General features: G+C 38.4%; 1 protein-coding gene across 5 annotated transcripts in view; it reads left to right on the top strand.

The window, feature by feature from the left end:
- The window catches only part of LOC117407339 (rho guanine nucleotide exchange factor TIAM1-like), an 87,403-nt gene that overhangs the window by 36,145 nt on the left and 28,437 nt on the right, over window positions 1–22,821 (top strand). For all 5 annotated transcript variants that reach the window (XM_059028709.1, XM_034012258.3, XM_059028711.1 and 2 more), the window contains 6 exons: window positions 6,367–6,436; window positions 8,092–9,064; window positions 10,850–11,303; window positions 11,841–12,013; window positions 12,644–12,868; window positions 18,504–18,689. In XM_059028709.1, coding sequence (XP_058884692.1) covers window positions 8,102–9,064; window positions 10,850–11,303; window positions 11,841–12,013; window positions 12,644–12,868; window positions 18,504–18,689 — 2,001 coding nt within the window. In that variant the 5' untranslated portion in view covers window positions 6,367–6,436; window positions 8,092–8,101. The remainder of the gene's footprint in view (window positions 1–6,366; window positions 6,437–8,091; window positions 9,065–10,849; window positions 11,304–11,840; window positions 12,014–12,643; window positions 12,869–18,503; window positions 18,690–22,821) is intronic.

Genomic DNA, 22,821 nt, shown 5'->3' with positions numbered 1-22,821 from the left:
TGTTTTACATCCCACTGTATTATGTCCCTGGAAGCATGTGTGCCAAACTTTGTTTTAAAAAAGTGGGGGTGGGGCGGTTGGGGGGGCAAAGGTAAAGAACTTCCAATTTTTTTGCTAAGAAGCTCTGGGAAACCTAATTTTCACTGTTACTCCACAAAATTAGGCAGGTGTTAAGCATAAAATACAGAATATTTACTAACTGAGCATGAATTAAGTACAAACAAGTAGCACCAAATGGCAGAACCAGTTCCAGTGGCATATCTGCACAATGCTGTACAGTACCTATAATTCCAATGTGCAGCTTATTCATGGGAAGTGCTAAACAAACATAACGTGTACAACATGTTATACTATAGCTTGTTTGTTGATATATATATATATATATATATATATATAGTATTATTATTATTATTATTATTATTATTATTATTATTATTATTATTATTATTATTATTATTATTAATTTCTTAGCAGACACCCTTATCCAGGGCGACTTACAATTGTTACAAGATATCCCATTATTTTTTACATACAATTACCCATTTATAGGTAAAGTACCTTGCTCAAGGGTACAGCAGCAATGTCCCCACCTGGGATTAAACCCACGACCCTCCGGTCAAGAGTCCAGAGCCCTGTATATATATAAAGGCCTGTCACACGATTAATCTCGCAATTGAAAAATTAATCTTAGTCAATCTCGGTTTTAATCGCATATTAAATTGATACAATTACTACATCTGTCTAATTTTAAATGAGTATTATTATTATTATTATTATTATTATTATTATTATTATTATTATTATTATTATTATTATTATTATTATTATTATTATTATCCTTGACTGTAAATAAAATTGTTTAAAATGTATTTATTTAACCAGTAAATTTACCCATTGAGACCGTGACCAAAATGTACTTGGGGCAGTAATTTAGAAATTACAAATGCAACCAACACAATAAAATGTGCGGTTCAAGCTTGATCAGCAGCATTCAGAGATAAGAAAACAGAATAAATAGGATATCTATTTTTAAATGTGATTGTGGACTGATTTTTTTACCTTTTTTAAAAATAAAATTATAAATATGTAGCTACAGTAAGCAGTTCTAGGAAATGAACTGCTCATTGTAAAGAGAACATAAAAAAACTGTCATCATATCCAAAACCTGTAAACGAACAAGAAAAATCGTTAGTCTTTACATAGTAGACGCAAAAAAAAAAAAAAAACAGCAACGCATCTTCTTTTGATTAGTGGGCTTGCAGCGATCCTGAATTTCTGTCGAAACTGGTGGGTTTAATTTGTTGTATTGTTGTTGTCTGTAGCAGAAGAGCTGCTGGTCTATTTTGAGAAGTGAAGGCATGTTCAGCACGCAGCAGACAAGATATACTGTCAGCATGATTTTCAAAAGGGACAACATAGAAACTAGGTCGCAAAATGATTTTTAAAGCCTGATTTAATGTAACCACGTCACTTGATTTTATATTTTAAAAGCGTCAACAAGTGAATACACAATTCATTTAATCTAAACCCCTTGAAAGCCATATACTCAGTGACCCAAATCAGCTTTTAGAAATCACTTTGCGACCTAGTTCTTATTTCGCCCCTTTTGTAAATCATGCTGTAAGTGTGATACTGGAACTCACTTTAACAGTAGACAAGTAAGCGTTTTTCTGTACAACATTTTTAAAAAAATAAATAAATAAACCTCCCACTCAGTTTTAGTGCTTTGCTCTATTACGTGGTTCAGTTTAACTTTCTGTTTTAAACAATAACTGCACTCAGACACTCAATCCAGTGTTGTGGCAGCCGGGATTGAAGTACGGTGTGCCGAAAGGCTCAAAACACAGCAGTGTGATTAGCGTGCGTTAAAATAATTAATCTCTAAAAACATGTATGTATGTATGTGTGTGTGTGTGTGTGTGTGTGTGTGTGTGTGTGTGTCATATATATATATATATATATATATATATATATATATATATATATATATATATATATATATATATATATAGACACACACACACTACCGGTCAAAAGTTTTAGAACACATCAATTTTTCCAGTTTTTATTGAAATTCATGCAGTTTAATGTCTCAATGTACTCTGAAATTAAAGCATAGAACAAATAAACAATTGGAGATAAAAAAGAAATCATGGAATCGTTTTGTTTAACAAAATTTAATCTAAATTTTTGACTCATCAAAGTAGCCACCTTTTGCAGATATAACAGCCGAACACACTCGTGGCATTCATTCTACAATGGAAATCAAATGTTGTTGGGAAAGTTCTTCCCAACACTGTTGCAGAAGTTCCCACAAATGTGTTGCACTTGTAGGTTGCTTTGCTTTCACCCTTCTGTCCAGTTCATCCCAAGCCAGCTCGATGGGGTTTAAGTCTGGAGACTGTGCTGGCCATTCCATGATTTGAAGCCTACCGTCTTGTTCTTTTCTTCTAAGGTAGTTCTGACATAGCCTGGAGGTATGTTTTGGGTCATTATCTTGCTGTAGGATGAACCCCTGACCAACTAGGCGTATACCAGAGGGTATTGCATGGCGCTGCAAAATGCTGTGGTAGCAGCTTTGGTTCAGGGTGCCACTCACTCTGTGCAAGTCGCTGACTCTGGATCCAGCAAAAGAGCCCCAGACCATCACGCTTCCTCCTCCATGTTTGACAGTTGGTGTCACACACCGAGGAACCATCCTTTCGCCTACTCGACGGCGTACAAAAACCCTGCGTGATGAACCGAAGATTTCAAATTTTGATTCATCGGTCCATAAGACCTTCTTCCGGTCTTCAGTAGTCCACTGGCGGTGCTTCAAGGCCCAGGCAAGCCTCTTTTTCTTATTTTGCCATCTTAACAATGGCTTTCTTACTGCCACTCGACCTGTCAAACCTGTCGCTCGAAGTCTTCTCTTCACAGCTGAAACTGAGACTTGCTTACTTCGACCAGTGTTAAGCTGTGCTTGAAGCCGCCTATCACGCAAGCTGTTGACTCTCAGAAACTTGTCTTCCGATTCTGTTGTGGCTTTGGGTCTGCCAGACCTTTTCCTGTCAAGAGTTTCCTCCAGTTTCCAAGTGCCTTTTGATGGTGTAGGAAACTGTACTCACTGACACCTTGGCTTTCTTTGCAATTTCTCTAAAGGAAAGACCTACACTTTTAAGGGTTATAATGGTCTGTCTGTCTTCCTTTGTTAATTGCCTTTTTCTCGCCATTATGAGAGCAATATACTACTTCCTGCAGTACAATACTGTCCAAATAATGCTTAAGAGGGTGTAGTAACACAGTCTGTTCCAACACTGCTTTTATACAGACAGAGGGTTTAGGAATTGTTAGCATCAACTTTCAAGGCTTAATTTACTTCCATTGCTGCAGAACAGCTGTAAGTTGTTAACCCATTACTTGTTCCTTGAAAAAGGCCTTTTTGTATAACTCTGAAATGTACATTATTTTTCAGTTTTTGGTAACCTAAACCTTTTTTTTTTTTTAACCTCTGGCAGTTTACCGCTTACCTTTGTACCATTTCAGGTTATTCACTGGACTTGAACTGCTTAAATTTCAATAAAAACTGGAAAAATGGGGTGTCCTAAAACTTTTGAACGGTAGTGTATATATAATATATATGTGAGTGTGTGCGTGTATATAATATAATATAATATAATATAATATAATATAATATATATATATATATATATATATATATATATATATATATATATATATATATATATATAGGTGGTGGTCAAACAGTGCGTGATCTGGTTCATCCCCTACAGTGTGTGCATATCGTCAACGCAGCAGTTTTGAAATCAATGTAAGATTATCCCAGTAATCATCAATCGCAAAACATATGTACATTTCAATATATTTTTTTGTCTGCTACACGTCTGTCCTAAAATATTTAAGTATGTTTGTGTGGTTATGTGTTTAACAGAGCGCTAAAGGAGCTACAAATCGTGAAGGCAACGAAACCTGTGATATAGTAGTACAGTAGTAGTATTATAATATGTATTGGGGACTGTGGGTGAGTAGGGTAGATTTACTACCAGTATTGTAAAAATGTACTGTACTAAACATTTTGACAAGATCGTTTTTTTGTCATTAACCTGAAGTGCTGGTATTTTAACTCAAACTTAATTTTAATTGCTGAAGCTACAGTTCTGTAGGAAAACTTGTACACAGTATGTTTTATATGTACGTTTTATAATAAATATCTATGCAATGAGAAAATGTTTAGCAAATACAAGGCTAGTACACAGCTCTTGCTTATAGAATATGTGTGTTTTCTTGTGTGTAACGCTATCTCAGTTTTTGTTTCCTGTATTTTTTTATTTTTTTATTACATTTTTGTGGTTGCCAAATGAGGCAGACAGCACTTGTACGATATCAATAGTCACGCAAGGCCAAATTGAAACTCAGGTAGAATTACTTAAATAGACCCTTCCGTATTTTAATGTTAATTACATTTGGCAAGGGCAGGTTATGTACAGTACTCCAAAGTGCCATCATAATGTTTGTTTAATTTACAAGGAGGATAATACCTGTTTTCTGTTCTCCTGCAGTACAGTAGTTAAAGTACATTGTAGGGTAAAGGTGGTTTCTGATCCGAATGACCTTTCTTTTTATACCTTATTTTTGTATTTCTTTTTTTATAATTAGTAAAGTTTTACAAGGGTAATCCCCTTTTGAGAGGATGCTGTCTCATTTACAAAGGTGTTCTTTATTAACATCTGCTGCGATTTGTATTGTTCCTGTAGTAAACAGAACACTCTTGGTTACAGTAGATCAGCCATGTGATAGAAATGTATTGCTGCCCTGTACAACACCTGTGGAGATTCCTGGCTGATGACAGAGGTACAGTAGAAAGGAATCTAAATTTAGGATGTGCACCATAATTTAGAAATTCTACATAAATCACTAGGGAGCTTTTCTCTCATCACTATTTTGAACTAGAAGGGTATTGATCTTGTGCCCTTGCCAAAGTATCCAGATGAGTCCTTCTTTTATTCCAGCATGGGGCCAACACCTCATTGCAAATGGGCAGGAATTTTCAAAGGGTTGTTAATATCTGTTGTAGGCTGATCTTCAAATAAATCCATTTACTCATGTGTTTTATCTTGTCTGATTTTCATTGTTTATGAATGAGCTAAATCATGTCAGACAACATTTGTTGTTTTAAATAGTGTTTATTGTTAGGCAGTACTAATCCCATAAAATAATAACTTTTCAAAGATTATATAAAATGCAAGTGTGATTTCTTGTTAAAAAACAAAAAACTCTTTTCCAGTTAAGGTGAAACAAATCAAAGCTGGTTGAAGTAAATGCACAGCATCAGTGTTTCAGTAACTCTGATGTCCTCCAGTATATTGTACTTTGGCTTTAACTTATTTATTGCTGCTGAAATGAGTTTACACACTGATGCTTGAGATTGCCTTGCTTCTTTGTAGTCTTGCTTTATAGCTTTAAAGCTATATAAATAAGTAGACCTTTATATTTCTATACAAAATCAATTCAATAAAATTATTCATATACAGTACCACAGTCGTACTGTATATGTAATTTTGTATTAATGTATCAATAGTTAACTTGGTTTATATAAGGAGGCTGTGTGGTCCAGTGGTTAAAGAATAGGGCTTGTAACCAGGAGGTCACCGGTTCAAATCCCACCTCAGCCACTGACTCATTGTGTGACCCTGAGCAAGTCACTTAACCTCCTTGTGCTCTGCCTTTCGGGTGAGACGTAATTGTAAGTGACTCTGCAGCTGATGCATAGTTCACACACCCTAGTTTCTGTAAGTCGCCTTGGATAACGGCGTCTGCTAAATAAACAAATAATATAGTCTAATTTAAATTTAATACAGTTTAGGTCATACTTTGTTCTGAAAGCTCCCTTTTGCATTTATTCTAGCCCCCTGCTGTCCCTCCAGAGTAATCTACTGTACAGTATAGTTTCAAAGGTTTACAAATGAAAAACATTATCGGCTCCTGTTGTACAGTATATGACATGTTTAAAGCTATATGGCTAGATTATTAAGCAATTGCTTCAATTTTTATAAGTGGAATACAAATTTTATTAATGTTTAAAAACTAGAATGTTGTTTTTGTGGGAAAAAAATGGTGTATAACCAAAATATCAGCAAACCTGGCCCTATATAGGGTTATTTAACCAAAAGTATCAGCGAACCTGGCCTTTAAATAGGGTTATTTAACCAAAAGTATCAGCGAACCTGGCCCTAAATAGTATTATTTCTTAACATCCTGCAAACTGTTTTTTCAGTATTTTGTTGTTGGTTTCAGTGTTTTGTATACCTTATTTAACAACATGACTCAGTAAACCATTCTTCCCCATTCTATATATTTTGTTCCTAGATTCAGTGCTGCAGCCTGCTGACTGAAGGTGCCTTAGAGAGTAATGGGAAGGATTGACAGACAGAATCAGGTACTGTACAGTATTTGTGATTCTTAAAAAAAAAAAAAAAGTAAACTGTATTTCTGCAGTTTTGTATAGTATACTACTATTACTACTACTGACTTTAACATGCAAAATCTGTTATGTAATTCTTTGGCTTGGATGGATGTGGTTAGAGGTTTCTCTCACACAACAAAACATGACAATAATCGCCTATAAAAATCTCAAATCTGTTTCCTAACCATGGGTTACTGCCACTGTCAAGTCCAGAAAAACTTCCTAGCACTTTCAAAAATAAATGGAGCACCTTTACTTTCAAATCAACTAATTCCCAGATTTTTAGTCACTTTAAAATTAAAACCTTATTGTATTTCAAACTGTAAGGTGCCCGCTTATTTGAACTAACAGCACCAGTAGCTTGTTTTAAAAAAAAAAAAAAAAAAAAAATTCCAAGATACACTGTATATTCAGTACTACAGTATACAAGTATACTATATTTACTAACATAAAGTAGGCCAAATGTAAGTATAAACTCTATATAATAATAATAATAATAATAATAAACTCTAGTTGTGGTATTCTGTCACGTGGCTTTAAAAATGAAGTCGATTTGGAGATGACTAATTTGTTATTAACAATGGATTTCAATTTCAGTGTTAGAATCGTTTTACAGTTCAGGTAGTTTCATTTTAGCAGTCTTATGTGAGCTCCTGGAAAATACTTTTACAACAAATATTGCTCTATGTAGCAGTCCCAATTGCACAGGCTATAAGTTCTCTCTTGACATTATCGTTAAAACCAAGTTGATCGCTTCTCCATTTAGGTAAACATTTATTCAGTTCAGTTATTCTGTTATAAATAGAGTGATCACAGTGTAATAATGTGCAAATTAAAACAATACATTCATCTTCTTACTCACCTAAACAAAACTGGGGGTATGATTTGTGTTCATTCCTTCCACTGGGACACTGCAGGAAGAATATTTAAATCTGCTGAATCTCCCCCCACACCCCCGCCCCTCTTTTTAACTTGTTTTTTTCCTATTTTGATAGCTTTCAGTGCACCAGAGCATCTGTATTATTGGAACTTAAAGGATGATGTTTTCTTTGATGCCAGACTGCTTGAACGCCTTGTGATGCCTATAAATCTCTTACCATGCAACACGTTGTAAATCATGTTGTATTTCTATAGTACTATATGAATCTTGGTCTATATTGCAGAACTCTTAAAAACTTTTATATTATTGGTTAATACTTAAGATTCATATTTTATTAATTTACAGTTGCTGAGATTAACTACAGTATAAAGTACATCCTGTGCAACTGACTCCCTGAATCCTGCTGCAGGTGTTAATAGAATAGTGCCTATTTAAACTAACAGATTCTTTTTTTCAGAACAACAGACTCTAGATCTATGCATTTTTACAGGCTCCCTTGTTATCTCACTATCTGCTATCTGACTTCCACATATAACAAAGTATAGTACAAGTACAATTTACTACTAACATGGCCTAATTCATGAACTGTTAAAATATTATGTAGTACTGTATTAATAGGTTTTTTTAAAGTTTAAAAAAAAAAAAAACCTTGGATATTCAGCGCCCTCTGCTTTTACATTATGGCATATTTTGTTTGTGTGGTGATTTTCATATATTTAATGTTTTTTTGTTGTTGTTGTTTTAACAGATTTTTAGTCATGGGAAACGTAGAAAGTCAGAATGGAGACCATGCTTTTTATGGAGATAACCAGGGACACTTGTCCCGCAAGCATATGTCCCGATCACTTCGGATCTCAAATAAACAATCCCGGCGGTCCGGACATGCTTCCTCAGGAAAAGTTGAACACAGAAACTCAGAAACGAGCACTCGATCCAGCAGCACCCCCAGCATCCCTCAGTCCTTGGCAGAAAACGGCCTTGAACTGTTTAATGAAACTAACGTCCTAGAGGACTTTGGAAGCCCCATTTGGGTAGACAGGGTGGCTATGAATTTAAGGCCAGTTTCATTCCATACAGAGTCATTAGTTGACTCCAGCATGGATAATAACACAGTACAAGCAGCAGCTTCTGTGCCAAGCATGCAGGAGACCAAAGACAGTAGGCTGTTTCAAGGAGAGGTTACCTACTTGCAAAGAACAAGCAATGGATCATGTGGAAACGAAAGTGTAAACTTCAAGAAAAAGAGATCCAAATCTGCAGATATGTGGCGGGAGGACAGCCTAGAGTTTTCCCTTTCTGATCTTAGCCAAGAACACTTAACAAGCACAGAAGAAATCATTGACACGACAGAGGAGGACTGTCACAAGTGTGAAAGGTTAAAAGCTAACAGCAGTCCAAAAGGTATGGAGACACTGGATTCCAGCCATCAAGCCAACTCACTTGATGAACTGTATGGCCAAAGCAGCCCAGTTGTAATTAATGGTGCTCCCAGGAACAGGTCTGTAAAATACTGTCGGAAGTTGGTGTCTCACTCACGGGAGGTTGAAACCTCTGAAGAAACCAGTGATGATAAGATGCTGTCTCCTTCTGAAGACGATGCTGCCTCTTACGGTGCTTACACTCTTCCCTGCAGGAGATCTCACTGTCTTTCAGAAGGAGCTCCCAGCCAGCAGGTGACCCATTCAAACAGCATGCAAGGGAGAAGAGCTAAAACCACACAGGTAATTAGGCATGACAAAGACCTCTTTTTCCTTTATTTTTAATAAAAAGAAACCCAACAAAAACATGTTATAAAGGTGGAAGCCTGTCACAAAGACGGCCGGAGTGGGTGGCGTCAGACCAGAAACAGGAACACAATAAACAGAGAGATGGGGTTTTGGTGAGGCTGAACGCGTGATCGCGTTCAGCATTTAATAAACAGACAGAAAATAAAAGGTTTGAAACAACAAAACACAGGACACGGCACTTGTAGCCAAAATAAAAGGACAAACAAAAACGGACTAGACAGACAAAACACGGTGAGCAGATTTAACTATTACTATTATTATTATTATCTTTACCTCCGTCTCCAATCCCGTTCTCCACTCACCGAACACCAACCCCGACTGAGTGAAACTGTGCATCTATATATACTGTTGTGCTGGGATTCAATTACTAATTAATTACTCACTTGAATCCCAGCACGTGAATTCATTACGTGCAACCCCGTGCCACACATTATACACATTTTATCTGCACGTGAAGTGATGTGCCATCCTCGTGCCTAAATATAATTATACACTTTAAACACACGTGAAACACAGACCCGTTTATATCCCGTGTACTAATCTATACACCAACATTAACATACGCACGCAACATACATACACAGAACACACAAATGCACACAGGGGCGGGGCACTTTGCCACAAAGCCTCAAAAGCCTTTTTCCAGATTCTTAATACTACTGTTTTTAAAAACAAGTCTCAGTGGGGGCTCCCGAGTGGCGCATCCAGTAAAGGCGCTCTGCGTGGAGTACATGATGCTCCCTATAGCCTGGAGATCGCTGGTTCGAATCCAGGCTATGTCATTGCCAACCGTGACCAGGGATTGCCAGGGGGCGGCGCACAATTGGCCGAGCGCCGCCCGGGTAGGGAGGGCTTAGGTCGGTAGAGCAATCCATGGTTCACCATGCACAAGCGACCCCTGTGGCTGATAGGGCACCTGCGAGTTTGCAGTGGAGCCATTAAGATCTGTGTTGTCCTCCAGCACTATAGGTCTAATGGCTTCACTGTGGATCTGCAGTGCGAAAAATGACAGCTTGGCAGGAACACGTTTTGTAGGCTCCGTTTCCTGAGTCACCGGGGGGTTGAAGCGGTGAACCGGGATTAATAATAACACAATTGCCGATTTCTAAATTGGGGAGAAAACTGGGTAAATATCATTGGCATATATAAAAAAAAATCTGTGTTTTGGAAGTTTGGGGATATTCATAGTTTTGAACTTGCCTCTTTTTGTCTGAAGAATAGCTTCACTACCTTTTTATGTTGTGTTTTTGTATTTTAATAGCATCTTTGCAGAAATATCATCCAAGTGATAAATAAATCCCACTACAATAAAAGTGAATTGTGATAGGTTTTTTCCATTTATAACTGCTTTTAATTCTAGGTCTTTCCTGTATAACCTAAGATGAATGTAATTAGAAATGAAATAATGAACAGATCTTTATTTGACAGTCATGAAGCAGGTGCTACTTCAGCGATATATGGGATGAAGATCTAGATGCACATGGCACAGTTATGTGGAGTTTAGATCCACCTCCTGTGGTTTATGGATGTAAATGTGCAAATCTTTGAGGGCAGAGTGTATATCTGCGTAAGAAAGAAAAAAAAGGTTACTATTAGGAAAACTGTTCAAAATATAAGTGTTGTGCTCTTTTTTTATATGTCCACAGTATATTGTGGCGCAGCATACAGTAAGGGAGATATTATGTTTTATGTATTACAATATTTTCTTTTTACCCATAGGATGTTACAACATGGGAAGGAAGTGAATATGCAGATAGTGGGATTGATGGGGCAACAACTGATTCGGATCTCAAAACAAGACGCTCAAAAGTTATGTCGGCCACATACTCTCCATCAACATGTACTGGTAGCAGTGTTTTTATTGGAAGTGACAGTGGTAGCAGTGTCGGAGATGCCCTCCTTCAAGGGGTCTATGAGAACTTTAGGCGCGAGTTGGAAATGAGCTCCACCAACACAGAGAGCCTGGAAGAAGCTTTGTCTGCAGTGAGTGATGAGCAGAGCAGTGGCACTATGAGCTCGCCTGGGCAGTCCGATATCTTACTTACTGCAGCACAAGGGACGGTACGGAAGGCAGGGGCGCTTGCTGTGAAAAACTTCCTAGTGCACAAGAAGAACAAGAAGGTGGAATTGGCTACTCGACGGAAGTGGAAACATTATTGGGTCTCTTTAAAAGGTGGACGTTTTTTTTTCTTTTTTAAACCATGTCTTTGAGGTTACGTTGACATTACTTGGTTTCATTAGTGATGAATTGCATTGTATACAGTAGTGGTTAAATGGATATATAATTAGCTAAAATGGAGGGCAGAAATAATTGGGGGGGTTTACAGTATACTGTATGAATAATGTTTTTTCAAGGGGATTTTGAATTTGAAGATTTACAGCTATATAAAGTAAGGTATTTTGTGTATTCAGTGCTGTGTAGGACTATGATTCAGAAGTTTCAAATATGAATGATTTAGTGATACAGCAAGTTGCTTTTAGCTGTCTTTGTTCATTTTTATTCATATCAACTGACCTCAAAGACATTAGAATTCAACCTGTATGTCTACAGTTTCATGGGAATTTTATTGTTTTTCAGCTCTCAGCATTAAGGTGCGTTTTTAAAAATGGAAAAGTGAGCTTCTTAATCATTCCCAAGGGTTTTAAAAGCAGGTTTACAGGAACATGTTAATGGCAATGTTTCTGTAACATTGCGTTTCTTCTTTTCTAGGTTGTACATTGTTCTTTTATGAGGCAGATGGTCGGTCGGGAATAGACCATAACAGCACCCCAAAGCATGCAGTCTGGGTAGAAAACAGCATTGTTCAAGCAGTGCCCGAGCATCCAAAGAAAGACTTTGTTTTCTGCCTCAGTAATTCACTTGGGGATGCTTTCCTTTTCCAGGTCTGTAGCTTTTTTATTTTACTTTTCCTTTTTGTTTGTTTTATTATGATTTAAAGAAGACTCCTACTTAATCTCTATCATTGAGCTCTATTTTGTGTAAAAGCAATTTTATCAGCGTATTACTAGTAAGAACCTACTAAGAACCATAATGTAACAGGTCTTTCCTGAAACAATGTCATTTCTTACTAATTTTATCTTCTCAGAAAATTGCATTTGCTTCAAAATAGTGGCTTTTGCGTTTACTTGGAAAGTGTGCATAAGGGATAAAATGGGGAGATTTAAATCAATTTGCAAAACATACCAAAATAAATCTGTGTAACTGAGGGAAGAAGCCTGGTATTTAATGTCATTATGTACTGTATTAAAATCCTAGCAAGGCTGTATCCAGTGTGCATGCATTTGGGATTACAAACACAATACATCCCTAATGTCATGCTTTTGCCTAAATACTGTAGTAATTCCAGACACTATAGGCACATTGGAGCATGGTAGGGGTCATCCAATTCTCATGTGCTTCCAGACTACTGAAAGACCCTGTATACATCATTTCAAAATAAAATCCTAATGAAAGTCATCAAAAAGGGTTTAGACAATGTCAAAATGTTGCTTCATTTTATTTATCATCATCAGACTTGTAGTCAGACTGAACTAGAGAACTGGATAACCGCGATTCACTCTGCCTGCGCAACCGCTGTAGCGAGACAGCATCACAAAGATGATACGGTCAAGTTACTCAAGATGGAGATCAAAAAGCTGGAACAAAAAATTGACATGGATGAGAAGATGAAGAAGATGGGGGAGATGCAGCTGTCATCTGTAAAAGACACCAAGAAAAGAAAAACCATTCTAGAGCAGGTAACCTAGAGATCAAAAGCTTATATAATATTAGAACACATTTATCTGTCTAACTCACTACAGGAAGTAACATAATATAATTACTACTGAAAAATGTTGAGCATTCTATACATTTCTTTTTGTGGGAATATATATATATATATATATATATATATATATAGTGAAGGGTTTTAGTCCTTCGGGTTCTTTTCCAGCACTTAAAATGACCCAGCCACACACAAAACTTGATTTTTAACAGCGCTGTCGCGCTAATTTTTTAATAGTCACAAAAACCAAAGTAAACAAAATACAAAACAAACACCTAGCTCTGTACGAGCACTAACTACACCTCAGGAACACCCTGACTACCAGTGTGGACAGCTAGACTGTTTCCCCACTACACAATAAACACCACACAGGTTTCATACAACGTACTTTTACCTTACGACTGCTAGGAAGCAGAGTACCTCTTCCTGCCTCCTTCTACTCAGCAGCCTAGAACAGACTGGCTGCTCTCTTTAAATACCCTGCACCTGGCTCTAATTTACAATGATCACCAGGTGCAGGGGATAATTAAATAATAAAACAAAACAATTACATCAACCAATGTGCATTTGCACATGTTTTCTGCAGGGAGTATTTTAACCCCCTCCCTGCTGTGTTACACATCCTTCCCCTCAAGTGTGCAACACTGATCGGCCATTCCAAGGCCACCCCCTCCCCTAAAACACAACCACCCACCCTCGAGTCCACAAATGTCAATTTTCGCCCTCTTCCACGGGCGGACTTGAGGGTGGATCGGTCCACGTCCCGGCCCAGCCAGGTAAGGACCGCGCACCGGCGACGAGGGACCCCAACAGGCTGACAGGGGCGACCGGAGCGTAGGCCGGGGCACTGGAGGATGCAGCAGTGGACAGAGGTCTTCCCCTGGGAACCGGTGCAGTGAAGTCCGATCACCCAGGGGAAGCGAAGCAGCTAACAGGGGGAGCAACAGCGACGTCTGGCAGCAGCCCAGCGACGTCTGGGTGCTCGGGGAGAGCGGAGCAGGGAACCAGGGGCAGAGCTGTGGCCAGTGTTGCAGACTCCTGGGCTCTAGGTCCAGCACAGGGAGGTCCAAGAAGGCCGGCAGGGTGTCCAGGAGCAAGGGGCGAGGGACCGGACGCAGCGACGCCGGACTGGACCGTAGGGGTGGTGGTCGGGGCTGTGGTGGAGGTATGCTTTTCGCCTCCCCTCTGGGCTCCGGAAGCAGCGGCTCCTCCCCTCTGGGCTCCGGAAGCAGCGGCTCCTCCCCTCTGGGCTCCGGAAGCAGCGGCTCCTCCCCTCTGGGCTCCGGAAGCAGCGGCTCCTCCCCTCTGGGCTCCGGAAGCGGCGGCTCCTCCCCTCTGGGCTCCGGAAGCGGCGGCTCCTCCCCTCTGGGCTCCGGAAGCGGCGGCTCTGGTTCCACTACCGGTGTTTCCTCACCCAGCTCTTGCTCTGTTGCAGACGGTTCTGGTTGTGCCGCAGGCCACTCCCATTTTAGCACAGCCCAGTCCGTCTTCTGGATCAGCAGTTCCAACTCTGTCTGTTCTTGTGGGGGGAACCCTCGCTCTCGCCTTCACCTCTCATTCTCTTCTCGTTGCCTGCGGTTGGCCTCTTCTTGTTCCGCAACCATCTGTTTAAGCACTTTAATCGCATCTAAAAAGTCTTCTGTCTCCATTTTTATTTTCCTCGGGTCAGTAGTGCTGTTTACTTCTGACACCATATGTGAAGGGTTTTAGTCCTTCGGGTTCTTTTCCAGCACTTAAAATGACCCAGCCACACACAAAACTTGATTTTTAACAGCGCTGTCGTGCTAATTTTTTAATAGTCACAAAAACCAAAGTAAACAAAATACAAAACAAACACCTAGCTCTGTACGAGCACTAACTACACCTCAGGAACACCCTGACTACCAGTGGGACAGCTAGGCTGTTTCCCCACTACACAATAAACACCACACAGGTTTCATACAACGTACTTTTACCTTACGACTGCTGGGAAGCAGAGTACCTCTTCCTGCCTCCTTCTACTCAGCAGCCTAGAACAGACTGGCTGCTCTCTTTAAATACCCTGCACCTGGCTCTAATTTACAATGATCACCAGGTGCAGGGGATAATTAAATAATAAAACAAAACAATTACATCAACCAATGTGCATTTGCACATGTTTTCTGCAGGGAGTATTTTAACCCCCTCCCTGCTGTGTTACAATACATATATATATATATATATATATATATAATGTGGAAGGTGTTCTTTTCTTTTTCTTTTTTTATTTATTTTAGCCTGCAGAGGCTGTTGTCCGTGGCCTAAATACTGTCAACAGTAAAACAGGACCATGGGGTTACCAGTAGATATATACCATTCCGTGCACATACAAGTGCTCGAAAATAATAATGAAAACAGGCGGCTAAAGAAAAAGGGAAAATAAAACACAGTAATAAAACTACAAACAAAAGTGCTGCTTACGCAGTGCCCCCACTGCTGCTAAGCCAGTCAGAACAGGCCTCCGACCTACGCTCAGTTATCCTATACACTGGGGTGGCCAGAGTTCCCCGTATAGCTAGAAAATGTCCCCTCTGGTACGTAATTATTTCTTCCTTTTTTCTTTAAATAATTTTAAGGCAGGCTGTTTTCCCCAACCAGGCTTGCCTGGTCCTTGTTTTTAAACTGACCTATTCTCTCAGTGTCGCAGTTCATTCCCCAACATGGCCACCCGAGTGCACAACCCAGCGCAATTCTTATGAGCCAGGCAATCTCCCAAGGCCTGCCTCTCAGCCACACAGAGAGAGGGAAAGCACACACACCCTCTTCCCCATGTCATCGCCATGACTGACAGGCGGATCCTACGAGACTGCTGCCCTCTACCTGCAGTCCCATGCATGTGTCAGATAGTCAGTCCAGATCTCCCCTGTTACAATATATATAATTTTATTTTTTATTTTTATTTTTTACAAACATTTAGAAAAGAAAGCACACACTTTTCTGTAACTGAGTCGTACCTCTTATGTCTGTTTTAGTTTGTTTGGAAAATGACATCCTTGATAAGTATTATATAAATATTAATTCTCCTTGTTACAAATCTTTATTGGTGACAATATGTAATAGCTCAGAGAGTAGGCACTCTGTTGGCAGGTGCTTCTGTATTCAAGACTGCACAAATTACTGCCGCTTGATGAGAAACAGACTCTCGATTCTAGAGATCAGTCAATAATCATTGAGAAATGATCACGTATCCTCCAAGATCGATATTTAAAAACCTTGCAGACTTTTCAAGTCTAATCAGTGTTGCCCTGGCTGGTCATGGTTGCCTTACACCATACTGACTACATTATAGCAAACCTTTCAAATTTTTCTGTCTAAATGCAGAAAGTATTGATTTAATAAAAACAATGAGAGTAAGAACAAATAAATAAAATTAACTATAATTAGCTTTGATTTTGAGTAAGAAATATATAATTTCATTTTTTATTTGAGCATAATATAACATAATTTTGTGTTCAGGGGTACATTCACCAAACTTCTGGAATTAAATAGCTAATGTTATTAAAAAGTTATTTTGGTGTCTCAAATTATAATGATAGAACAAAAGCAAATGTTTGCCAGGAAGGAAACCATCAACTGCTGGGTCAAGTTTCAGTTATCTGCACAATACCATATGTGTGTGTGACAGGGTGGCTGGGCAGTGACGTGAGGACAGATGCAGGGACGGGAAAAATACTGACACCAACAGTACTGCAGTTAAAGGTGGCGCCGTTTTATTTAAATACAAAAATAAAATAAATATTTAAACAAAAACACTTGCTCACAGAGCAAAACAAAACAGTCAAACAAAACAAAATCACGATCACAAAAATATAAACTGAATAGATCAGGCTGGGCTATCGCCTTCACTGTTCCTATACTTTTTAATTTAAGTTTCGTTTCTCTCTCGCTCCTCGCTCTCTCTCCGCTCCTCTCATACACCCACCTTGAGTGCAGCAAGCTGCAGGCTTTTATGCAGGTGACCATCTCCCGATTTAGCAACAAATTAATCACTTAATTAATTCCACCTTCTGCACAAGGTTTTTAAACTGCTGTGGATGGGGCTACCCATCCACTCTACCAAACAAAACAAATCGGCTACGCAGTCATATTTATAAACAAAACAATAATAAAACATACGACGCTTCGCCAACAAATATAAAACACAATAACACGGCGGTACGCCGTCACATAAATAAATCATAATAAACAAATACAAAATAACACAGGGACGGAGGGAGAAACACCATTCTAAAAATAAATAAACAAATCAATGTACAGGGCACCTGTAAAGCCCTTAATCTTAGAGGACGAAACAACAGTTATACCTCATGTCCTGCTGTTTTTATAACCAAGACGTGGTCGAAGGTTTCAGTTAAACAAGAAAATGATGGTCTAACAAATGCATCCTGAAAGACTAAAGGGATTTTACAAATGTTCCAGATGAAATGTTTCCTTGAAAAATAACAAACATTATTTTAGTATTTTAAGAGTTTTGGTTAGTTAATTGTTGAAATCTGGTTAATTTGCAGTTAGGCCCTATGTACAGTAAATTGTACATGTTCTATATGTGGCAGGCTTTATCTTGGAGAACCACTTGTCCAGTTCTGACAAAACTATCCCTGGTTACTTTGCCTCCTAATGTATGTATACCCTTAGTGAGGTGAGATGTATACTTTAACATTCTTTCTTTCTATTAGAACTGGATTCAAATCTGAAAGTACCACTACAGCAATTTTTGTAATACTGTAATCTATAACTATCTAAATGGTTAAAATAAATAAATAATGTAAAATAACATTGTGCTTGCTAAGTGGTGCTAGGGATTTGAGCACTTCCATTACTTTTGAAAGCCTGGCTTTCAGTGCTCTGTTGCTGTTTCATTTGAGGGGTCAGGCATTGAAGCCTTCCATCCCATTTGTCAGTTACAAAGTAAATCATTTATGATCTTGAAAGTCACCTCTGTAACTGAACAGCAGAGTTTCCAGGTTATTTCATAAATAGTTTCAAAACCATAATTGAGATTTGAAAGACTTTCTCTTCAAGACAATCAGTTTTATCTTGCTTACTTGTACATGTATAGGTACGCGAAGATATACTGTACTAACAAATTAGATCTAACAAGCTATCTGAGCATCCTAATATCTCATAATCAGAATAGTCGTAACTTGGACTGTTTAAAGAATTAGTAATATTTACTCATTCAGGTTCATTATTTCTGTTTCATCTTCCTAAAAAGGTGCATAGAACGATTAGAATATTTTGTTCATCAGCCTTTACTATCTGCACACCACTTCAGAATCCTACTGTGGCATTCCACTCACTGTTCTATGTTAAACTGAGATCTCTGGCTGTTTTCCTAGTGAAAGTATTAAATAAAATTAATGTTTGTTAACGGTCATTCCTGGTGTGATTTTATTCTTTTTTCCAAAGCATACAAAATACATTTCATTATGTTCTTTTCCTAATATTTTTTCAACATAAAACGAGCTGTGAAAGAGATTCTTTGTTATTATATTGGCTATTTTTACACTTATAAAGCTTTTTCTGAAGTACCTGTCACAGTAATTACCAGCAATAAAACATATTTTTTGTTTGTTTGTGTTCACTGATAGATATTTTTGTGGGAGCAAAACCTCGAACAGTTCCAGATGGACCTTTTTCGCTTTCGCTGTTATTTATCAAGTCTTCAAGGAGGAGAATTGCCAAACCCCAAAAGACTTCTTGCATTTGCTAGTCGTCCGACCAAGCATGCCATGGGACGCCTTGGGATTTTTTCAGTGTCCTCTTTTCACGCTCTGGTAAGTTTGCTGTTGGTATCTCAGTAGTCATTTGCTTTTATTTTCCACACATTCAACAAGTTCCCCAGGTCTATTTACTGCTAGTGTATCATACTCTGCAGGTGTGCATGTCCCAGAGGTTAGGAATATAGTAGAGGCGGCTGTACATATATACAATGTGTTCCCATTACATTCTGAGTTCTTTTCTTGAGTTGTACTGACACTTTGTATGGACATGTGTTCGCACAGTGTGGACCCTGAAGCAATGGTAACCTAGGCTGGTTGGTTACTTCCTGGATACCTTGCAAACTATCCTGTCACTGCTTATATTGTTTAATTAAATTAACTGTTTACAGAAAAGTAGTATTTTAGTGGTGTATGTCTCTTTAATAATGAAGGACAATGTTCGTTTGGGACAAATGTATTTTTGATTTGTGAAAGTGCTGGCTTTTGGCAGTGTACCATATTTTTAATTATGCATCTAAAAATATAAAGCATAAACAAGGCGTGACAAATAGGAGCAGTTTAAAAATAATGAACCATGTGCAAACAAACCCATTAATATGTTTGTGATAACATCAGTATAGCACAAGCAAGGCAAAAATAAAATAAAATACAACAAAAAAATAGAAATGAAAACTTTCTGGAAGAAAACAAAAATGTATATTTTCAGCAACAATTTATGAATTGATTAATTGTGAACATTTTAAAAACTAAATATTCTATAACATTGCAGACAATGCCATGACTGCCATGTACATATTTTATATTAGATCAATTCATTCAGGGATTATTTTACCAGGTGGACCATTACCTTCATTGTCAACAGACTATGCTTCACAAGCATCTTTTCAGATAGAACCTTGAGGTCAGTCTATCAATTTACAGCCTTGTTTCCTACACTTACCAGTGTTATTGAAGGGGCTACATGCTGTTCAGATAAGGCAGATCGGTAACTGGCATTTCCTGATTAAACGCATTCTCAAGGAAATCAGTGTCCAAAACAATAGCATTCTGAAATAATTTCAGACATTTTAAAGTTGCTATAAAACACTTCTCATGGCAGTGTTTGTTTGAGCTGCCGAAGCACAGCTCCGTCCTGAATTTCAGCAGCACATCACTGGATTGGAATGTAAACAAAGACATTGAAAACTAGTGCTGGTAAGCATCTTATCACATTCAAGAGGGGTAACACAAATGTATCCCACGCTAGATATACCCATGCTTGTGATGTATATAGATTATAGGGGAGCGGTAGCACCCCTATAGTTATGGTTTTACTGTGGATTCTATGTTACATTTCTGCCCTTTAATAACTTTTGAGTTGTTTGACGGATTTGCTTGATATTCAGTATGCACTGTCCTCTGGGGTAGATCTCTTGATGTGGACAGTAGCATTCCAGTCGCTTGTGCGGTTTTTGTGGTAGAACACGCTAGGGTGACTGAGTATACCTGCATTTTGTTTCATGTGAAAATATGAATAATTTCAAAACTTACTCACATTTTCATCCCCCATTGTTTTCAATGGGATTTGCACTTTTTTTTTTTTTTTTTTTTTTTCATATGTCCGATATGAAAAAAGAATGTGGCCATCACAAAAAAAAAAATTTTTTTGGTCAGACCCTATTCTTTTTTTGCGGAGTCGCCATCTTGTGTTCTGCTTTTATTTTTGGGGGGGGGGGGCTGCAGACAGACACAACCGTGGGTCGTTTCACTCGTTTGGACACCCGATGGTTTGCCATTAAATGTTTAGATTTTAAATTATTTTTTCGCGAAATGAGAAAGAAGAATTGGACCTGACGAAAAAGGATTTTGCCAGTTAGTGCCAACCTCTCCCTCTAATCTACAGCAGCCTGCCTGTCAGATTGTGTGATTGTGTGTGTGTGTGTGTGTGTGATGTCACTGACAGAGTGTGTCAGTTTGGGTATTTCTGAGAAAGTTCTTCTTTTTTTTTTTTCTTCTCATAACCAAATTGACTAAACAGAGTAAACCAATATAAAGTAAATATGAACTGGAGAGGAGGGCTATAGCAGAAAATGATTGACCCAAGGTAAGACTATTGTTACCGACAGGGGGGCTATAATGCCCGAAGCCACTGAAGGTAAAAAGAGTCTTCCGGGGGGGGGCATTTCATTTTCCACTATGGCAAAGTCTGCAGTACATATTTAATATGAGTCAGTCAAAAAATAAGTTAGGCAACATTGGATAGTAAATACAAGATTATATATTTTAAGTATAGCTGATACAGCATAGAAAGTTAAATATTGACTTGTATATTTAGTTTAAATATAGCCGATACAGCATACGTAAATAAATAAATAACAGAAAATGTTTAAGTTCATACCGTATAGTTAGCAAAGTTTTTCTCTGTCTCCGTCTGTTTTGCAGACTGCTGCATAATCCAGTTTATAGCTGAACAGAATCCATATACAGCTGAACAAACAAACAAAAACTGAAATTTTACTTTAAACACTTCAAATAAAACAAATGTGTAAATGGCATTGTAAAACGAAGAGAAAAACTCGCCGTTTTTGGTTCTCATTTATTACATTCCACATAACAAATATATTTGTTATGTGGAATGTTATATTTGTTTATTTAGCAGACGCCTTTATCCAAGGCAACTTACAGAAACTAGGGTGTGTGAACTATGCATCAGCTGCAGAGTCACTTACAACTACGTCCCACCCGAAAGACGGAGCACAAGGAGGTTAAGTGGCTTGCTCAGGGTCACACAATGAGTCAGTGGCTGAGGTGGGATTTGAACCAGGGACCTCCTGGTTACAAGCCCTTTTCTTTAACCACTGGACCACACAGCCTCCTAATATATAAAATCTATCTAAAAATCACTAAATATTTACAGCAAATTGGACACTGTTTAAGAGATTTCAGAATGACGCATTTTTGACCCAGATGGCATTCCATAGAGATCACTATGCGTGCACACACATAATCTGGTTTGTTTACTTTTTGTTGTCTAAAACTTTTAAATAGAGGCTCAAGAGCTTGCTGTGTTGATCCTGTTTTTATTTTATTTTTTTTAAATTCTTATTTTTATAAATGATATGTATTAATATACAGTGCCTTGCAAAAGTATTCAGACCCCTGACCAATTCTCTCATATTACTGCATTACAAATGGTACATTGAAATTTCGTTCTGTTTCATATTTTATTTTAAAACACTGAAACTCAAAATCAATTATTGTAAGGTGACATTGGTTTTATGTTGGGAAATATTTTTAAGAAAAATAAAAAACTGTGTATTCTGTACTATTCAACCCTTGTGCTGTGGAAGCTCCCAGTTTACACCGATGAAAGAAATTGCCCTAACGAGGACGCAATTACCTTACCACTGGCCTCCACCTGTGAACCATTAAAGTTGCTGTCACATTTTCTGGATAAAAACCCCACTGTTGAAGGATCATTGGTCAAGCTGTGAATCTGAAGGAAAATGAAGACCAAAGAGCATTCTACAGAAGTTCGAGATAAAGTAATACAAATGCATAGATTAGGGAAAGGGTACAAAATAATATCCAAGTGTTTGGATATCCCAGTGAGCACAGTTGGATCAATAATCAGGAAGTGGAAGCTGCATCACACCACCCAGGCACTGCCAAGAAAAGGCCGTCCCTCAAAACTCAGCGCTCAAACAAGAAGGAGACTTGTGAGAGAAGCCACAGAGAGGCCAACAATCACTCTGATGGAGCTACAGAGTTCAGTGGCTGGGAGTGGAGTAATGGTGCACCACTCAACCATATCAAGAGCTCTGCATAACACTGGCCTGTATGGGAGGGTGGCAAGAAAGAAGCCGTTACTCAAAAAGTACCATCTGAAAGCACGTCTGGAGTTTGCCAGAAAGCATGAGAGTTACCCAGCTGCGATGTGGGAAAAGGTTTTGTGGTCAGATGAGACCAAGATAGAGCTTTTTGGCCAAAACTCAAAGCGCTATGTGTGGCGCAAACCTAATGCTGCCCATGCCTCAAGACACACCATCCCTACAGTGAAGTATGGTGGTGGCAGCATCATGCTGTGGGGATGCTTCTCATCAGCAGGGACTAGGCATCTTGTTAAAATCGAAGGAAGAATGGATGGAGCAAAATACAAGAAATACTGCAAGAGAACCTGCTTCAGTCCGCTAAAAAACTGAAGCTT

The sequence above is a fragment of the Acipenser ruthenus genome, chromosome 8 (assembly GCF_902713425.1).
Source record: "Acipenser ruthenus chromosome 8, fAciRut3.2 maternal haplotype, whole genome shotgun sequence".
Taxonomy (NCBI): Eukaryota; Metazoa; Chordata; class Actinopteri; order Acipenseriformes; family Acipenseridae; genus Acipenser; species Acipenser ruthenus.
Note: the sequence above shows the minus strand (reverse complement) of the source record. Positions and strands in the feature narration are given on the sequence as shown.